Below are 16,450 nucleotides of genomic sequence, written 5' to 3'. Positions count from 1 at the left end.
GTTGCAAAAATAAACTTTAATATAATACAAATATAAATAGATAGAAGACTGTAAGAACACTGTGTAAAATGACAACCAATGAACATTCTGACACCTCTGGAACATTCCTCTGTACACAGGGAGCCTTGTGCACTGTAGCACATCACCTCAGCAAAGCCACAACAGCAGTGCAGACTGTTTTGAAGGCAGTAACTAAATTAATAAGAACAATCCGAAGACATGATTGCTAAATTACTCTTGGTTATCAAATGACCAATAACCATTTACCCTCAAACGTCATTTAGAAGAATGAAGTATTAACATTACGTCAGGTCCTCCATTAAAACTGAACAACCTTGATTCAAAGTTGGGAAGTTGCCAAATACTTCAAAGTGTGACAGATTTACAAATCAGTGGAAAATACAAAAACTGAAAGCCTGAAATAATGAATCAGAACATCTGTGAATGCACAGCACGACCACTAATGTTAACCAAGAGAAATGAATATTTTAGGTGAATGTCGTTCACGACAGCACTTCTTACAGAACATTCGTTCCAAAGGCCTACCTGTCTTGACAGATCTGGATCATCTAAGTGGGCTTCAGCGTTCTGCTATTATTGTTTTTAAGATATGTTTAGTGGCTCTAGCACAGCAAAAACTAGAGATGGTAAACAACTATCAAAGCAGCATTAGTGATGACAAAACTGCTTTATTATTTAATGTTTGCCGAGGATCACTTGCTGGTGGGTCCCTCTGCAGCCTACATCAACAAGTTCTGAGGAAGGGTCATCAGACCTGAATCATTAACTCTGAATTATTTCTTCACAGTGCTGCCAGACCTGCTGAGCTTTTCCAGCGACTTCTGTTTTTGTTCCTGTTTTACAGCATCTGCAGGTCTACCTGGTTTTTTATTTAATATGACACAAATCAGTTGCATCATTTGAGAGCTCCCTCTGATCTTAACCCTACTACTGTCAACAGAATCTGAGCAGTGGATGCTATGCTCAATACAGGGACCATGTCTTAATTGCAAATTCTATTTCAAAAGGTTCCTTCCTCTTGCTACACAGATATTAGCATTACCTTGGTTGCTAATAACATTCCTGTGCTTTTTTGGTTTTGAGTTGGGAAGCAAGATGAGAAGAGGGAACAGCCCTGAAATCCATGATGAGTCAACAGCTAAGATAAACCTGAAGATCAGAGTTTGCAGATGATCGGGGTGAAAACAGCAGCCAATTATATTAAAACCATGACGGATCTAGGCAATGCTCGGTCACTGCCCCCACATAAAGGTGTTGAGGCTCCTCAATGTAAGATGGCAGGTTGTGTGGCTCAGTTGGGAAGCAGCTACAATGTTTAATAGTAGCTCTAACCATGTTGGGCAACAGACACCCCATGCTAGGAATCTGCCTGCTCAACCTCACTTCATTCTGATCAATTCCTCTGTCGCCATCCGTATTATTTCATTGAAGTCAAAGTTGAGATATTTCCGCCAGAATCTTCGATCTCGTCCGTAGACCTGAGCTGGATGACACGGGCTCTCTGAGTCAGAAGAAGACAGAGGGCAGGAAAATATTATTTGATAAGCAAATATCAAAAGGCCATTTGTCATAATAACAAGAAAACCAACAAAAAAAAATCATCTCCAACTACACTGTTTAATAGAAAGCACATGATGGCAGCTATGTCATATTTAGACAATGCACACTGCATTTCTGTGAACAGTGTATATGTCAGGAAGAGGACAACAGTGGGAACAGATGCAGTATAGACCTAAGCACATGAGTGCACGCACACAGCACAGCACAGCACAGCACAGCAGCTGACAGAACTTAAACTCAGTAAATCTAGAACTGAAAGCAGTCTCAGATATGGCAACAATGAAACTATCAATGCACTGATCTGGTAATCTACCATCCTACTGGGGGCCTACCTTTGACTTCCCCACAGTGAACCATCTGAAATGACCTATCAAGCCACTCAGTTCAAGGGCAATTAGGGATGGACACCAAATGCCAGTCTTGTCAGTAACACACACAACTCATGACAGAGTAAAGCAATTTTAAAAATCCCAGGGTTGCACTCAGGTCACTGATAATAGCCTGCGCTACAGGGAATGTTACACTTAGACTCTAAACACATCAACTCAGGAGAACACACCATCACAAAAGATGACAATGCATACATTAAATCTGGAAACTTCAGTGAGCAGCAGACAGATTAAAAACCAGTTGTATGAGCAGTTTCTTCTGGGGAAGGAAAGCTCCATGACTCCATTTCCACACTTTGGCGAACGACAGTAGTGAAAATCACATTAGCTAGTATTCCCATTAGTGAACATGTTTCTGGGCAGTCTCAGAATAAGGAACAAAACAGAAATTGCTGGCAAAACTCAGCAGATCTGGCAGCATCTGTGGACAGAAAACAGAGTTAATGTTTCAGTTCAATAGTTCTGAAGAAGGGTTACTGGACCCAAACCGTTAACTGGTTTCTCTCTACAGATGGTGCCAAACTTGCTGAGTTTTCCCAGCAATTCCTGTTTTTGCTCCTGATTTACAATACCTGCAGTTCTTTGTTTGATTTTTCTAAAAACTAGGAGTTGGCCATTTAGGACTGGGGAGAACTTTTTAACTCCCACACTCAGAGGGTGGTGAATTTCAGTCATAGAGTGATGGCCCAAACTGGTCCATATTGACCATGGTTCCCACTCAGCTAGTTCCAATTGTCTGTGTTTGGTATATACCCCTCTAAATCCTTCCCATCCATGTACCTATCCAAATGCTTTTTTAAAGAATGTTGCTATTGTACCTGCCTCAACCACCTTCTCTAGCAGCCCATTCCATATTCGCACAATTCTATGCCCCTCAGGTCCTTCTTAAATCTTCCCCCTCTCACCTTAAACCTATGCCCTCTAGTTTTCAATTCCCCATCCCTGGGAAAAAGACTATATGCATTCACCCTGTCTATGCCCCTCATGATTTTATACACCGCAATAAGGTCACCCTTCATTCTCCTACATTCCAAGGAATAAAGTCCTATCCTGGCCAACCTCTTCCTTTAACCCAGGCCTACAAGTCCTGGCAACATCCTCATAAATCTTCTTTGCACATTTTCTGGTTTAACTTTGTCTTTCCTATGACAGGGTGACCAAAACTACACACAATACTCCAAATGCGGCTTCACCAACGACTTATACAACTGTAACATAACATCCCACTCTTTTACTCAATGTCTTGATCAATGAAGGAAAGCAAATCTTTGCAATGTTCCACTCTAGATTAAATGCTGAGTGTATTTAAGATAAAAGTTGACAAGATCGTTGAATATGAAGGGGAGTAGCGATATGAGGTTAGTATGGGAAGATGAAATTGATGTAAATCGGCAATGGTCTTGTTGAAAGTCGAAAGACTTGACTAATTCATTATTCAATTCCTTCTCCTGAGACTAAAAGATGGAGGAGCAGAAGTAGATCATTCAGACCAGCAAGTCTGCTTTGCCAATGAATGAGATCTGGCCAATCTGATAACTCTGAATTCCACTTTACTGCTTTTTCCCCACAACTTTTCACTCCCTTCTGATCATCTGTTTAAGTCTTTACATCTCAGTCTGTATTTACTTCCAGTAACTCTGTTGGCAGAGGTTCTTTCTCAATGGTACAGTTTTAATGATAGAGGGGTGGTATGGTGGCTCAGTGGTTAGCACTGTTGCCTCAACACCAGGGACTCGGGTCCAATTCGAGCCTCAGGAGGCTGTCTGTGTGGAGTTTGCACATTCTCCCCGTGTTTGTGAGAGTTTCATTTGGGTGCTCCAGTTTCCTCCCATAGTCCAAAAATGTACAGGTTAGGTGGATTGGCCATGCTATATTGCCCATATAGTGTCCAAAGATGTGTAGGTGAGTTGGTTAGATATGGGAAATGCAGGGTTATAGAGTAGAAGGGTGGGTCTGCGTAGGATGCCCTTTGAAAGGTTGGTACAGACTCAAAATGGGCCAAATGGCCTGCTCCCACACTGTAGAGAATTCTATGATTCGAACTTCAGACACTCTTAAAAAGCTCACTTGAATGAGATACAAACTGTTCGAATCCGAGAAGACAAGGGGAGGCAGATGAGAAAAGGAGGTTCAGACCTAATGAAAACACGTTTTTAAAGTTTAATAAATGAGTAGGAAATGCCTTACCTATACCATGAAATATTCTTGCAATGGCTCTGCCAGAGAACTTCTCCTCATGATGGATGGACAAGAACTGTCGGACGTCAGCTCGGATCTGACTTTCCCAGTCTTTGAGCTGAAAGAGAGAGGCACCATTCAGGGTGGAATCTTACAATGACTGGCCCTCCCTCTCGAGGTGTTCTTACTTTATAAAATAACGTGAATAGTCTTGGCCAAAAAGTGAATGAATGAGCAATGCCCCTATCAGTCTTACCCGGGAATCACACTGACTTAGTACACACACAAATTGATACAATTTGATATTGGTCAATTATCTTCCATTGGTCACATTTACCTGCTCTCATCAGGAAACAGCTGGGATTTTGGGCAGAGGTTCTGTTTACCATAGTCCTTACAGACTCATTTTAAACAGATTCCGTTTTGCTGCAAATCCCGCCCCATCTCCAACCAAATGGCTATCAGAACATTCAAAGCGATTTGTCAGTGCCAACAATGTTCTTAATTGTCAAACCTGTTTTAGTTACAAAGGTACTAGAACTCTCAGCCTAATGTGGCAAAAATGAACTAATGGGATTACAAATTCACTCCAATTCTGTTAGGGTTGAGCACTGAAAGGACAGAAACAAAGTTTTTCAAGTTTTAATAAATGAGTTCAAATAAATAATGATGGAGATGCACTCTTCACCCCTTCGTTTTTACATAACAAACAGCACCATAAAAAGGTCTGAGCCTGTGCAAACCTTTGCTCTGCTCAATTCATCCTCATCTTCTGAGTAATTCACGCTTTGAGTCTGATCATTTTTCTGATCAAAATATTCTTTCAGCACTTGTTTCAAACGTGAGCTCTTCTCCACAGAAACAGCATCGGCACAGATGCTGCAGTTCTTAAAGGCTACACTACAGGACAGAGAGAGAGTGGAAAGAGAAACAGAAACTAGTCATTCATTAAAGTGGCTCGACAAATGCCACACTTTCAACATTAACTAGGAGTAATCTGATGAACCCAGTCCAACTGTAGTTAACAGAATTATCAGTGAGGATCAAGATTAATCATCCAATAACCTACTTCAGGTTAATGGCCATCTCCTTTGGCTTTCATTTTCAGTACAGTCGCCATTCACTTTACTTGAGGACCTTAGTTTGTACAAGTGATCTATGCGCACAACTGTGAGATTGCTACAGAATAACATTCACTTTTTTGAGCGCTTTACTGTAAGAAGTGATGTGTCATCTGAGGAAGCGTCTTGACAGGGTATTTAAAGAGGGAACCAGACTGGTTAGATGGCTTGGGGGTTGGCCCCAGGTAAAGGGTATGTAACAGAGATGTGTTAGAGATGTACTCGTTTATGTACGGTTCGGGTATGGCATACAAGTTCTTCAACAAATGTAGCAGAGACGTCAACAAGTGGGAGATCCTTGCTCAGAAGCAGCGGTCTTGGAGGAAGTTTCTGTATGAGAGATACAATTCTTTGAGAACACCCATCACCAAGAAGTACAGAAAAGGAACTGGGGAAAGGAATGCAAGCAATGAAAGTCAATGTCTTGTTCCAACCCCCAGAAACAGCTGCCAGATGTGTGGTCGGAGATGTGGCTCTAGGTTCGGGCTCATCAGCCTCACCAGGTCTCACAGAACTGAGGGCCGGTGACACAGAGTTCCCTAGGTTGACAAACATACTCGTGAGCTGGTTTTGAAACAGAAAGGTACTCCCTTTAGATAATAACACAAAGTGAAAGACAGTGATCTAAGGTTTTGGGAAGGAAATGCAGGGAAAAAAACTTTCCAAAAAATGAAAAAAGTCTTTTAGAAAAAAATAATTCCTGTGATGTGGATGTCACTGGCAAGGCCAGCATTTATTGCCAATCTCTAACCTCCTTTGAGGTGGTGGTCTTCTCAAACTGCTGCAGATTGTGAGGAAGATGTAAAGTGGCTACGGGAGAATTCGGACAGGCCTAGTGAATAAGCAACAACATGGCAGATGGAATATAATGTGGAAAATGTGAGGTTATCCATTTTGGCAGGAAAAACAGACATACACAGCACTTCTTAAAAGTTTGGAGAGTTTGAAAAGTGTAGTTGTATAAGGGACCCAGGTGCCTTTGTTAGTAAATCAGAGGGCTACAATGCAGGTACAACAAGCCATTAGGGAAGCTAAGGGAATATTGGTCCTTATCACAAGAGGATTTGAGTACAACAGTAGTGAAGCTTTCCTTCAATTGTATAGCAGCTTGGGTGGATTCCACCAGGAGTACTGTGAGCAGTTTTGGATTTCTTATCTCAGGAAAGATATTATTGCCATAGTGGGGAGTGCAAAATAGGTTCACGAGTCTCGTTCCTGGGATGGCAGGACTGTCCTGTGAAGACAGGTGCGACCTAAATTCTTACTGGCCTGACTCAGAGACAAGAGGTTGACCTTGAGTGAGTATGATCTCAAGAAGTCACTCCATCTTTGAAAGATTCATAGAGCTGTACAGCACAGAAACAGACCCTTGGAGAGCACGGTGGCTCAGTGGTTAGCAGTGCTGCCTCACAGCGCCAGGGACCTGGGTTCAATTCTAGCCTCAGTGTTGAGTTTGCACATTCTCCCTGTGTCTGCATGGGTTTCCTCCGGGTGCTCCAGTTTCCTCCTACAGTCCAAAGATGTGCAAGTTAGGTGGATTGGCTATGCTAAATTTCCCATAGTGTTCAGGGAGGCGTAGGTTAGGTGGGTTATAGGGGGATGAGTCTGGGTGGGATGTTCTGAGGTTCGGTGTGGACTTGTTGGGCTGAAGGGCCTGTTTGCACACTAGGGATTCAATGAGTTTGGGTAAGCAGGGTCTGTATTCTTGAGTTTCAAAGAATGGGAAGTGATCTCATTGAAACTTACAAATACTTGAATAAACAGACAAGACAGACGAGTTCAGATGTTTTCTCTGCTCAGCAAGTCTAGAATCTGGTGGCAGAATCTAAAAATTGAGGATTCCACTTCGGTCAGAGATGAGACGAGAGTTTGCTTTACTCAAAGTTGCAAATCTTTGGAATTGTCCACCTCAGAGGGTTGTAGAAGCTCAGTCTTTGAGTATATTTAAGGAACAGAATGATACGTTTCTGATTACCAAAGACATACAGGCTTATCTGAGATGGGGTAGGTAAAAGACGTTGGAGCGTCAGATCATATTGACTGACTCAACAACAGCCCTGAATGGCTTTCTCCTGTTCCAATGTTCTCTGTAGTGGTCACACTGAAACTGCTGTTAGGACGAGATTTCCAGGACCTTGGCCTAATGACAGTGAAACAATGGCGATGTTATTCGAAGTCAGAATAATGTGGGGCCTGGAAATGAAGCTGTAGGTAGCCGTGTTCCCATGTATCTGCTGCCCTTCTCCTTAGTGACTGGTGATGGTCTGGGAGATCACGGCCATGGAAATGATGGAAGCAGAGGCAATGTGTGTTTTCAAAATGAAATGGATGGGCATTCAACTTATAGGGGTTATGTGGACGGTGTGACAGAATTGGACAAATTGAGATGCTCTGCACAAAGTCAATGGGCTGAATAGTTTCCATCTGTTCTGTAACGATTTAAAGACAGTCCTTTGATGACCCGAACCAGTTTTTCTGGACAGATGATACACACCTGTGGAATGATTTGAAGCAAGCTCTGAGGTGACATAGTGCAGTCCTTTCATGGGCCAATACTCGCTGGTGCAGGAACTTACAAACTGCATCCAGTTCCTCACTGTCAAGATCCCCATAGGATCGGAAGTGGAAGGACAGGTTACTGAATTCCACGAGTACACCATTCTTCCCAGTGCCTTGAAACCCTAACAAAGGAGGTAAAAAATGACAAAAACAGTAAGCGGACTGAGCAAGAACCCGAACTGTGAACTTTAGCCAAAGGGTAGCATCAGGTTTGATGAAAGGTAAACTGCACTCCATTTCTCTCACAAGCCCTGAATGATCTACTGAACATTTCCAGCAGCATCAGCAGTATCTAGATACTGTAAGGGAGAAAGCAGGTTTGTCTGGATTGGGAGTTAGTGGCTGCACTGCAAACCACATTTGTGTTCAGTCTTTCAAATGAAGAGCGGCCGAGAAATGAACTAACTAGAACAGCAAAGAACATGGAGTGAATTCCTGAGTAAATGTTCGGTCAAGACTAATCAGATTATGATGGGTTACATTGAAAGAGAGCTGCCTAGTGACATAAGTGAACTCAGAAGGTTTAATATTGTTTAGTTTGGCAGGTAAGTGAAAACATGCTCTGATTAATTATGTCTACACAAGCATAGAACTTGGGAGTATGGTAAAATCTGGGCTAGTGAAGTATGCAGCAGTCACAAGTAGTGTGTGACAAAAGTATTCAAAAGCACATTTCAGAAAGTACCAGAGTGTTGAGTTATTCAGGCAGAGAGTCGGCTAGCTATACCTAGAGGCAACATAACTAGAGGGAAAAGGTTTCCAGAAGAAACATCAAAGAAGAGTAAACACAAGTGATGCATAAAAAAAAATTCAACGACTGCATAACAGAGGACAAAGAAAAACAAAAAAACTTAGGGGAGTGGGATTGTCCAAAACACAGACACAATTCTCTGTTGATAATGAAGACAAGGAAAGAACCATAAGGGTATTCAACATGAGAACATGGGACACAGGAATATAGGAGGAGGCCATGTAAACCCATGAATCTGTTCCACCAGCCAATCAAATCATGGCCCATGGACAACTTACATGAATATATATGACTTGCTCTCCAAGTTTATATTTGATCAACACCAATTGTGATCCAAACTGCTACCTTTCTTTGAATAAAGAATATTTACCAATTTCAGTCATCAAACTATAACAAAAATATGTACCTCACAGGAAAAGGAGGGGCAATAAACTTTGCAAGTCATATAGTCATACATCATGGAAACAGACCCTGTGGACCAAACTGTCCAAGGTGAACATAATCCCAAACTAAACTAGTCCCATCTTCCTGCTCCTGGCCCATATCCCTCCAAACCTTTCCTATCACCAATAACAGGAATCTCTTGTCAGAGGGTAGTGGAGCTGTGAAATTCTTTATCACAGACGGCTGTCAAGACTGAGTCATTAAGTATATTAAAGGGCAGGACAGACAGATTTTTAATCTGTAAAGGAGTCAAGAGTTATGGGGAAAGGCAGAGAAGTGCAGCTGGCGTCTATCAGATCAGCAGTAACCACACTGAATGGTAGAATAGACCCAATGCAGTGAATGGCCTATTCTGCTGTTACATCTTATGGTCTTATACAATTGCAGTGGAGAAATTCTGTAATTAGTGGGCATGCAGCTTTTGCGGTCATGATTGAAAAGCTCAAACAACATGACGTCTCCCAGTTCCCAAAGCTGAAGGACTTAAATGGAAAATACTGTCATAACGGAGGGAAAACATGAAGTGATTTGTGTAGGGACAAATGAGAGAACGTAAGCAGATATTTTGCACACATGACTTGGAAGGGAGAAATCTCAGCATTATACTCTATTCTCCAAGAGTTTCTCAGCTCTACCCAATGTCATTTACTCACCTTGCTTAGGTTGAGATGTTGTCCACTGCAGTTGCCTTAGTTCTCGTTTAACTGGCAGAAGTTCCCATCCCATTGAATCAGCCATTTCCACAACATCAAACTCGACTGAATTGGAGTGGGTATGTTCCACACCACACAGGCGCTCTTTGGCAAGGGCCACAGCCACAGGAGGACATCTTCAATCAAACAACAAGCAGACTAACAACAACAAGTATCAGTCTCCTCAAAATGTCAAAGCTTCAAATTGCTAAGACACCTGACAAATAAGGTTTATTTAATGTTGCAGGGCTTAAATTCCTGTGCAACAGGTAAGCTGGGCAAGGACAGGAATTTGCAATGATAGATTTAGGACAGATGTGAGAGGTAGAACATAGAACGATACAGCGCAGAACAGGCCCTTTGGCCCTCGATGTTGCGCCGTAGGTTCTTTACTCAGAGAGTAGTAAGGGCATGGAATGCCCTGTGCAACAGTAGTAGACTTGTCAACTTTAAGGGCATTTAAAGGATCATTGGATAAACATATGGATGATAACCGAATAGTGTAGGTTAGATGGGCTTCAGATTGGTTTCACAGGTTGGCGCAACATCGAGGGTCGAAGGGCCTGTACTGCACTGTAATGTTCTAAACCAGGATCACTTCTGCTCTGGTCCTGGTCTAAATCAAGATTGATACAGAAGAATTCTGTTTGCATTCTCTTCTCCAGATAAAATGTTATAGGAGTTTCATAGAAACTCATGTGTCGCAATCCTGTCAGAACTAGAACTAGGAATCAAAGGAGGAGCAGTAATCAATTCCTGGGAGACTGACTCCCAAATTTAGGCCATCTTTGCCTTTGGGATGAAACAATACAAGTTTAAAATGTTCCCTTTGATTCGTCACAGTCAGAACAGCGGGACACCATTCCAATTCCCCAGAATTTTTGTGGAAGCTAATGGTTGGAGGTCACTGACCCTGTATTTAAATAATCCTAACCCTGTGGTTTCAGATGGTGGAGGATGTTAATGTCACCTGCTGTCATTGCCAAGAATCACAAAAAAATAACAACTTCAACTTCAACTAAGTCCAAGAATTGCACAGAATTTACGTTGACATGTCAGTTGATGAGATGGGGAGGAACTGCAAACGGTCACCAAATATCAGGTGCAGCAAGATGACAGCAAAATCTTGGATGCATTGGAAAGTTTTCTGATGCTAAAGGTTCAATGCAAGTGTCAACACTTGTTGAAACAATCAAGGCTCTGTGTGAGAATACTAGGTGGTAGCAGCATGGTCTGAAGCACAGTAAAAACTTGATCGATGCTGCCCCACGCCTGACAACTTAGGTCACAGAAGATCATAAAATCTCTACAATGCGGAAACAGGCCCTTCCACACTGACCCTCACAACATCCCGCCCAGACCCATCCCCCTATAATCGAACTAATCTACACACCCCTGAACACTACAGGCACTTTAGCATTGCCAATCCACCTAACCTGCACATCTTTGGACTGTGGGAGGAAACCGGAGCACCTGGAGGAAATCCACACAGACAGCTGCTTGAGGCTGGAGTCGAACCTGGGTAGCCTGGCACTGAGGCAGCAGTACAAACCACTGAGTAACCATGTTGCCATCTCACTGTGTATTTTTCGATTTCGCAAAGCTATACAGTAACTGCTTGCAGTAGCATTCTGCAGGCCTAACATGACACTGATTTTTACTGATCCAACTGGAACCAGACATCTTCATCTCACTCTAACGCAACTGCACCGATGTATTGTGATAGGTCAGGATTTTGCGTCATAACATAATTTGCTTTTAATTGATACATAATTTCATTGTTTCCTTTTTCAAGGGATTCCAAACAACTCTACAATGAAATCCTCTCTCATTCAGCATTACACTGTAGAGTCATTACATTCGATCACTAACACTAATGATAGTGAGAACAACATTACCTCCTTGCTATGTTTCTCAGTTGCATGGGTCCGCTGTAACACTGGAGGCGACAGGTTGAAAAGGTTGGGTGCATCAATTCTACCCAGTGCTGGGGGTGCAGTTCCAGGTAACACAGCAAAGTTTCAATTCCTGAAAGTTAAAGAGAAGTGTGCAGCAGTCACCAGGGTGCTGGAATCAGTGGTAGAGAACCAGCACCACTCTCCTAAGTAAGCTTTCTCATTTCAACAGTGTGGGCTTTAGAATGCTGGTGAAAAGTACAGCTCATAATTAGCTCTGTTTAGTTTATGTGTTATTCTATATTTAATATATAGTAGGTTTTTTTTAAGTCAGATATCCAGCCACAGACAAGTTAACATTGGGAGAAGCAGTGCCACCTACCTTCCTCTCGGATATCTAACATCTCAACAGTTTTCTGGATTGACATTGCCCTCTCGTGCCTGTGGCAGACCCTTGAAGAATTTACATCAAATTCTTCGAGGGACTGATCTCCCTCAGGGGGCTGTTCCCCTTCAATGGGCAGTTCTTCAGATGGGTCAGGGATTTCCAGCAACTCATTGTCTGTGATGGCCCAACACTGTCATGAAGGGGAAAAAAAACACACAGGAATCTCACTAGCTATATCTGCAAATTAAAATCAAACATGCATCATAGCCGGATTTCAGGGAATTAGAATACCTTAAAAAAAAATCTGAGTACCGATGGCACCATACTCCTATCACATCTTTTAGGTCAACTGATGCAGGTCTGCCTACGAAAATGATACAGTCCCTCTTCCGCACCTACACAGGCCCCAAACCCCACCTCTTCCTCCGTCACATTGATGACTGTATCAGCACCGCCTCTTGCTCCCCAGAGGAGCTTGAACAGTTCATCCACTTCACCAACACCTTCCACCCCAACCTCAAGTTCACCGGGACATCTCCAACACATCCCTCACCTTCCTGGACCCCTCAGTCTCCATCTCAGGCAACCAGCTTGTAACTGATGTCCATTTCAAGCCCACCGACTCCCACAGATACCTAGAATACACCTCCTCCCACCCACCCTCCTGCAAAAATTCCATCCCCTATTCCCAATTCATCCGCCTCCGCCACATCTGCTCCCATGACGAGGCATTCCGCTCCCGCACATCCCAGATGTACAAGTTCTTCAAGGACCGCAACTTTCCCCCCACAGTGGTCGAGAACGCCCTTGACCGCGTCCCCTGCATTTCCCGCAACACATCCCTCACACCCCGCCCCCGCCACAACTGCCCTAAGAGGATCCCCCTCGTTCTCACACACCACCCCACCAACCTCCGGATACAACGCATCATCATCCAACACTTCCGCCATCTACAATCCGACTCCACCACCCAAATATTTTTCAATCCCCACCCTTGTCTGCTTTCCGGAGAGACCACTCTCTCCGTGACTCCCTTGTTCGCTCCACACTGCCCTCCAACCCCACCACACCCAGCAGCTTCCCCTGCAACCGCAGGAAGTGCTACACTTGCCTCCACACCTCCTCCCTCACCCCTATCCCAGGCCCCAAGATGACTTTCCATATTAAGCAGAGGTTCACCTGCACATCTACCAATGTGGTATACTGTACCCGGTATGGCTTCCTCTACATTGGGGAAACCAAGCGGAGGCTTGGGGACCGCTCTGCAGAACACCTCTGCTCGGTTTGCAACAAACAACTGCACCTCCCAGTCGCAAACCATTTCAACTCCCCGTCCCATTCTTTAGATGACATGTCCATCATGGGCCTCCTGCAGTGCCACAATGATGCCACCAGAAGGTTGCATGAACAGCAACTCATGTTCCGCTTGGGAACCCTGCAGCCCAATGGTATCAATGTAGACTTCACAAGCTTCAAAATCTCCCCTTCCCCTACTGCATCACACAACCAGCCCAGCTCTTCCCCTCCACCCACTGCATCCCAAAACCAGCCCAGCCTGTCTGTGCTTCCCTAACCTGTTCTTCCTCTCACCCATCCCTTCCTCCCACCCCAAGATGCACCTCCATTTCCTACCTACTAACCTCATCCCACCTCCTTGACCTGTCCGCCTTCCCTGGACTGACCTATCCCCTCCCTACCTCCCCACCTATACTCTCCTCTCCACCTATCTTCTTTTCTCTCCATCTTCGGTCCACCTCCCTCTCTCTCCCTATTTATTCCAGAACCCACACCCCATCCCCCTCTCTGATGAAGGGTCCAGGCCCGAAACGTCAGCTTTTGTGCTCCTGAGATGCTGCTTGTCCTGCTGTGTTCATCCAGCTCCACACTTTGTTATCTTGGATTCTCCAGCATCTGCAGTTCTCATTATCTCTCTCCCCAAGCTTTCTGTTGCCCGCTACTTCAACAACCCAAGGTGTTTCCCTGGTCAATATCTCTGCCTCAGGCTTGCTGCAGTGGTTCAGTGAAGCTCAACGCAAGCTGGAAGAACAGTGTCCAAAGTTTTGCTTGGGAATTCTACAGCCTTCAGGGCTCAATACTGAGTTCAATAATTTTAGGCCCTATGGTCCTTCTCCCATGTCCTTACCCAACACCACCCCCCCGGGCTCCAACACTAGGCTTTGTCATCCCACTATCAGTTACTATATATACTGTATTGCAAACAGTTCTGGACACCACACTAGCAGAAGGATGTGGAAGCTTTGGAGAGGGTACAGAAAAGGTTTACCAGGATATTGTCTGGTATGGGGGGTTCTAGCGATGAAAAAAGGTTGGATAGACTGTGCTCCCAAGATGCTGCTTGGCCTGCTGTGTTCATCCAGCTCCACACTTTGTTATCTCAGATTCTCCAGCATCTGCAGTTCCCATTATCTCTTGGATAGACTGGGTTCGTTTTCACTGGAACACATGAGGTTGAGGGTGACCTGAAGAAGTTTATACAATTGTGAATGGCATGGATAGAGTGAAAAGAGTGAGGCTTTTCCCATGGGGGGGGGGGGCAGGTGTTGGGCGAGAGTTCAAAAGAGATGTGCCAGCCAAATTCTTCATACAAAGGGTGGTGATTGCTTGGAACACACTGCCAGAGGAGATGGTAGAAGCAGACACAATAGCAGCTTTCAACAAGAAGCTGGATGAACACAAGAATAGGAAGGGAATAGAGGAATACGAATCTTATAAGTGAAGACAGTTTTAGTATGGAAGTGCAAAATGTGTTCGCGCAGGCTTAGCGGGCTGAAGGGTCTGTACCTGTACTGTATTGTTCTTTGTTCTACTAATGGTCCGCATTAGCAGCTATTATTTCTCCCAGAGATAATGGGAACTGCAGATGCTGGAGAATCCAGAGAATCCAAGATAACAAAGTGTGGAGCTGGATGAACACAGCAGGCCAAGCAGCATCTCCTAAGATGCTGCTTGGCCTGCTGTGTTCGCCCAGCTCCACACTTTGTTATTTCTCCCAGGCTGACCTTTACCCAGTCCTTTATCTGACCAACTGTTTTTCTCTCTCTCTGGGCTTCGTCTATCATTTACATCTCCCCCCCAACTCCTCCCACTCCATCTTCAGCATATAAACCAACTTTTACCTGGCTAAAATCAGTTCTGAAGAAAGGTCAGTGGACCCAAAATGTTAACTCTGCTTTATCTCCACAGATGCTGGCACAGTTGGCGTTTTTCCACCAATTAAAAATAGTTGTAAATCGCAGACATGTGGGTTTACGTTGGTGTGGCAGTCAGTAGTACACAAATAAGTAAGAGCTGGATTTGACAATTTGGTCTATCAAGCCTGCTCTGAATTTTATAGGTCATGGTTGATCTTGGGTTTCAACTCTAACTCCAATATTTTGCAGCAGACAGTCCATTTGCAAATATTATTAAATAATAAAATTTTACAGCTAAAATTTGGAATCTTGGAAACTTGTATTGCAGTAGTTGCGGAACGACTGTTGATCCCAATATAAGGTGATATGGAAACAACAGCTGCTCCATCACTAGTCATGTCATTCTGGGAGCTGGCTTGTTCACTCGATGTTCAACAATTAACATTTTAACCAAATTATAGAACATAGAACATTACAGCACAGTACAGGCCCTATGGCCCTCGATGTGGTGCCGACCTGTCATATTGATCTCAAGCCCATCTAACCTACACTATTCCATGTACGTCCATATGCTTATCCAATGACGACTTAAATGTACCTAAAGTTGGCGAATCTACTACCGTTGCAGGCAAAGCGTTCCATTCCCTTACTACTCTCTGAGTAAAGAAACTACCTCTGACATCTGTCCTATATCTTTCACCCCTCAATTTAAAGCTATGCCCCCTCGTGCTCGCCATCACCATCCTAGGAAAAAGGCTCTCCCTGTCCACCCTATCTAACCCTCTGATTATTTTATATGTTTCAATTAAGTCACCTCTCAACCTTCTTCTCTCTAACGAAAACAGCCACAAGTCCCTCAGCCTTTCCTCGTAAGACCGTCCCTCCATACCAGGCAATATCCTAGTAAATCTCCTCTGCACCCTTTCCAAAGCTTCCACATCCTTCTTATAATGCGGTGACCAGAACTGTACACAATACTCCAAGTGCAGCCGCACCAGAGTTTTGTACAGCTTCACCATAACCTCTTGGTTCCGGAACTCGATCCCTCTATTAATAAAAGCTAAAACACTGTATGCCTTCTTAACAGCCCTGTCAACCTGGGTGGCTACTTTCAAGGATCTGTGTACATGGACACCGAGATCTCTCTGCTCATCTACAGTACCAAGAATCTTACCATTAGCCCTGTACTTTGCATTCTGGTTACTCCTACCAAAGTGCATCACCTCACACTTGTCTGCATTAAACTCCATTTGCCACCTCTCAGCCCAGCTCTGCAGCTTATCTATGTCTCTCTGCAACC

General features: G+C 43.9%; 1 protein-coding gene across 5 annotated transcripts in view; it reads right to left on the bottom strand.

The window, feature by feature from the left end:
- Window positions 1-16: 16 nt before the first annotated feature.
- The window catches only part of recql4 (RecQ helicase-like 4), a 75,111-nt gene continuing 58,677 nt past the window's right edge, over window positions 17-16,450 (bottom strand). For 3 of the 5 annotated variants that reach the window (XM_059640468.1, XM_059640465.1, XM_059640462.1), the window contains 7 exons: window positions 11,993-12,188; window positions 11,614-11,743; window positions 9,677-9,852; window positions 7,764-7,950; window positions 4,892-5,048; window positions 4,158-4,266; window positions 18-1,522 (listed from right to left, as the gene is read on the bottom strand). In XM_059640468.1, coding sequence (XP_059496451.1) covers window positions 1,401-1,522; window positions 4,158-4,266; window positions 4,892-5,048; window positions 7,764-7,950; window positions 9,677-9,852; window positions 11,614-11,743; window positions 11,993-12,188 — 1,077 coding nt within the window. In that variant the 3' untranslated portion in view covers window positions 18-1,400. Of the gene's footprint in view, window positions 1,523-4,157; window positions 4,267-4,891; window positions 5,049-7,763; window positions 7,951-9,676; window positions 9,853-11,613; window positions 11,744-11,992; window positions 12,189-16,450 lie in introns of those variants that run through there. The other 2 variants (XM_059640473.1, XM_059640471.1) reach the window with 2 other exon arrangements.

Source organism: Stegostoma tigrinum, chromosome 2, assembly GCF_030684315.1.
Source record: "Stegostoma tigrinum isolate sSteTig4 chromosome 2, sSteTig4.hap1, whole genome shotgun sequence".
Taxonomy (NCBI): Eukaryota; Metazoa; Chordata; class Chondrichthyes; order Orectolobiformes; family Stegostomatidae; genus Stegostoma; species Stegostoma tigrinum.
This window is presented reverse-complemented; position numbering and strand designations above follow the sequence as displayed.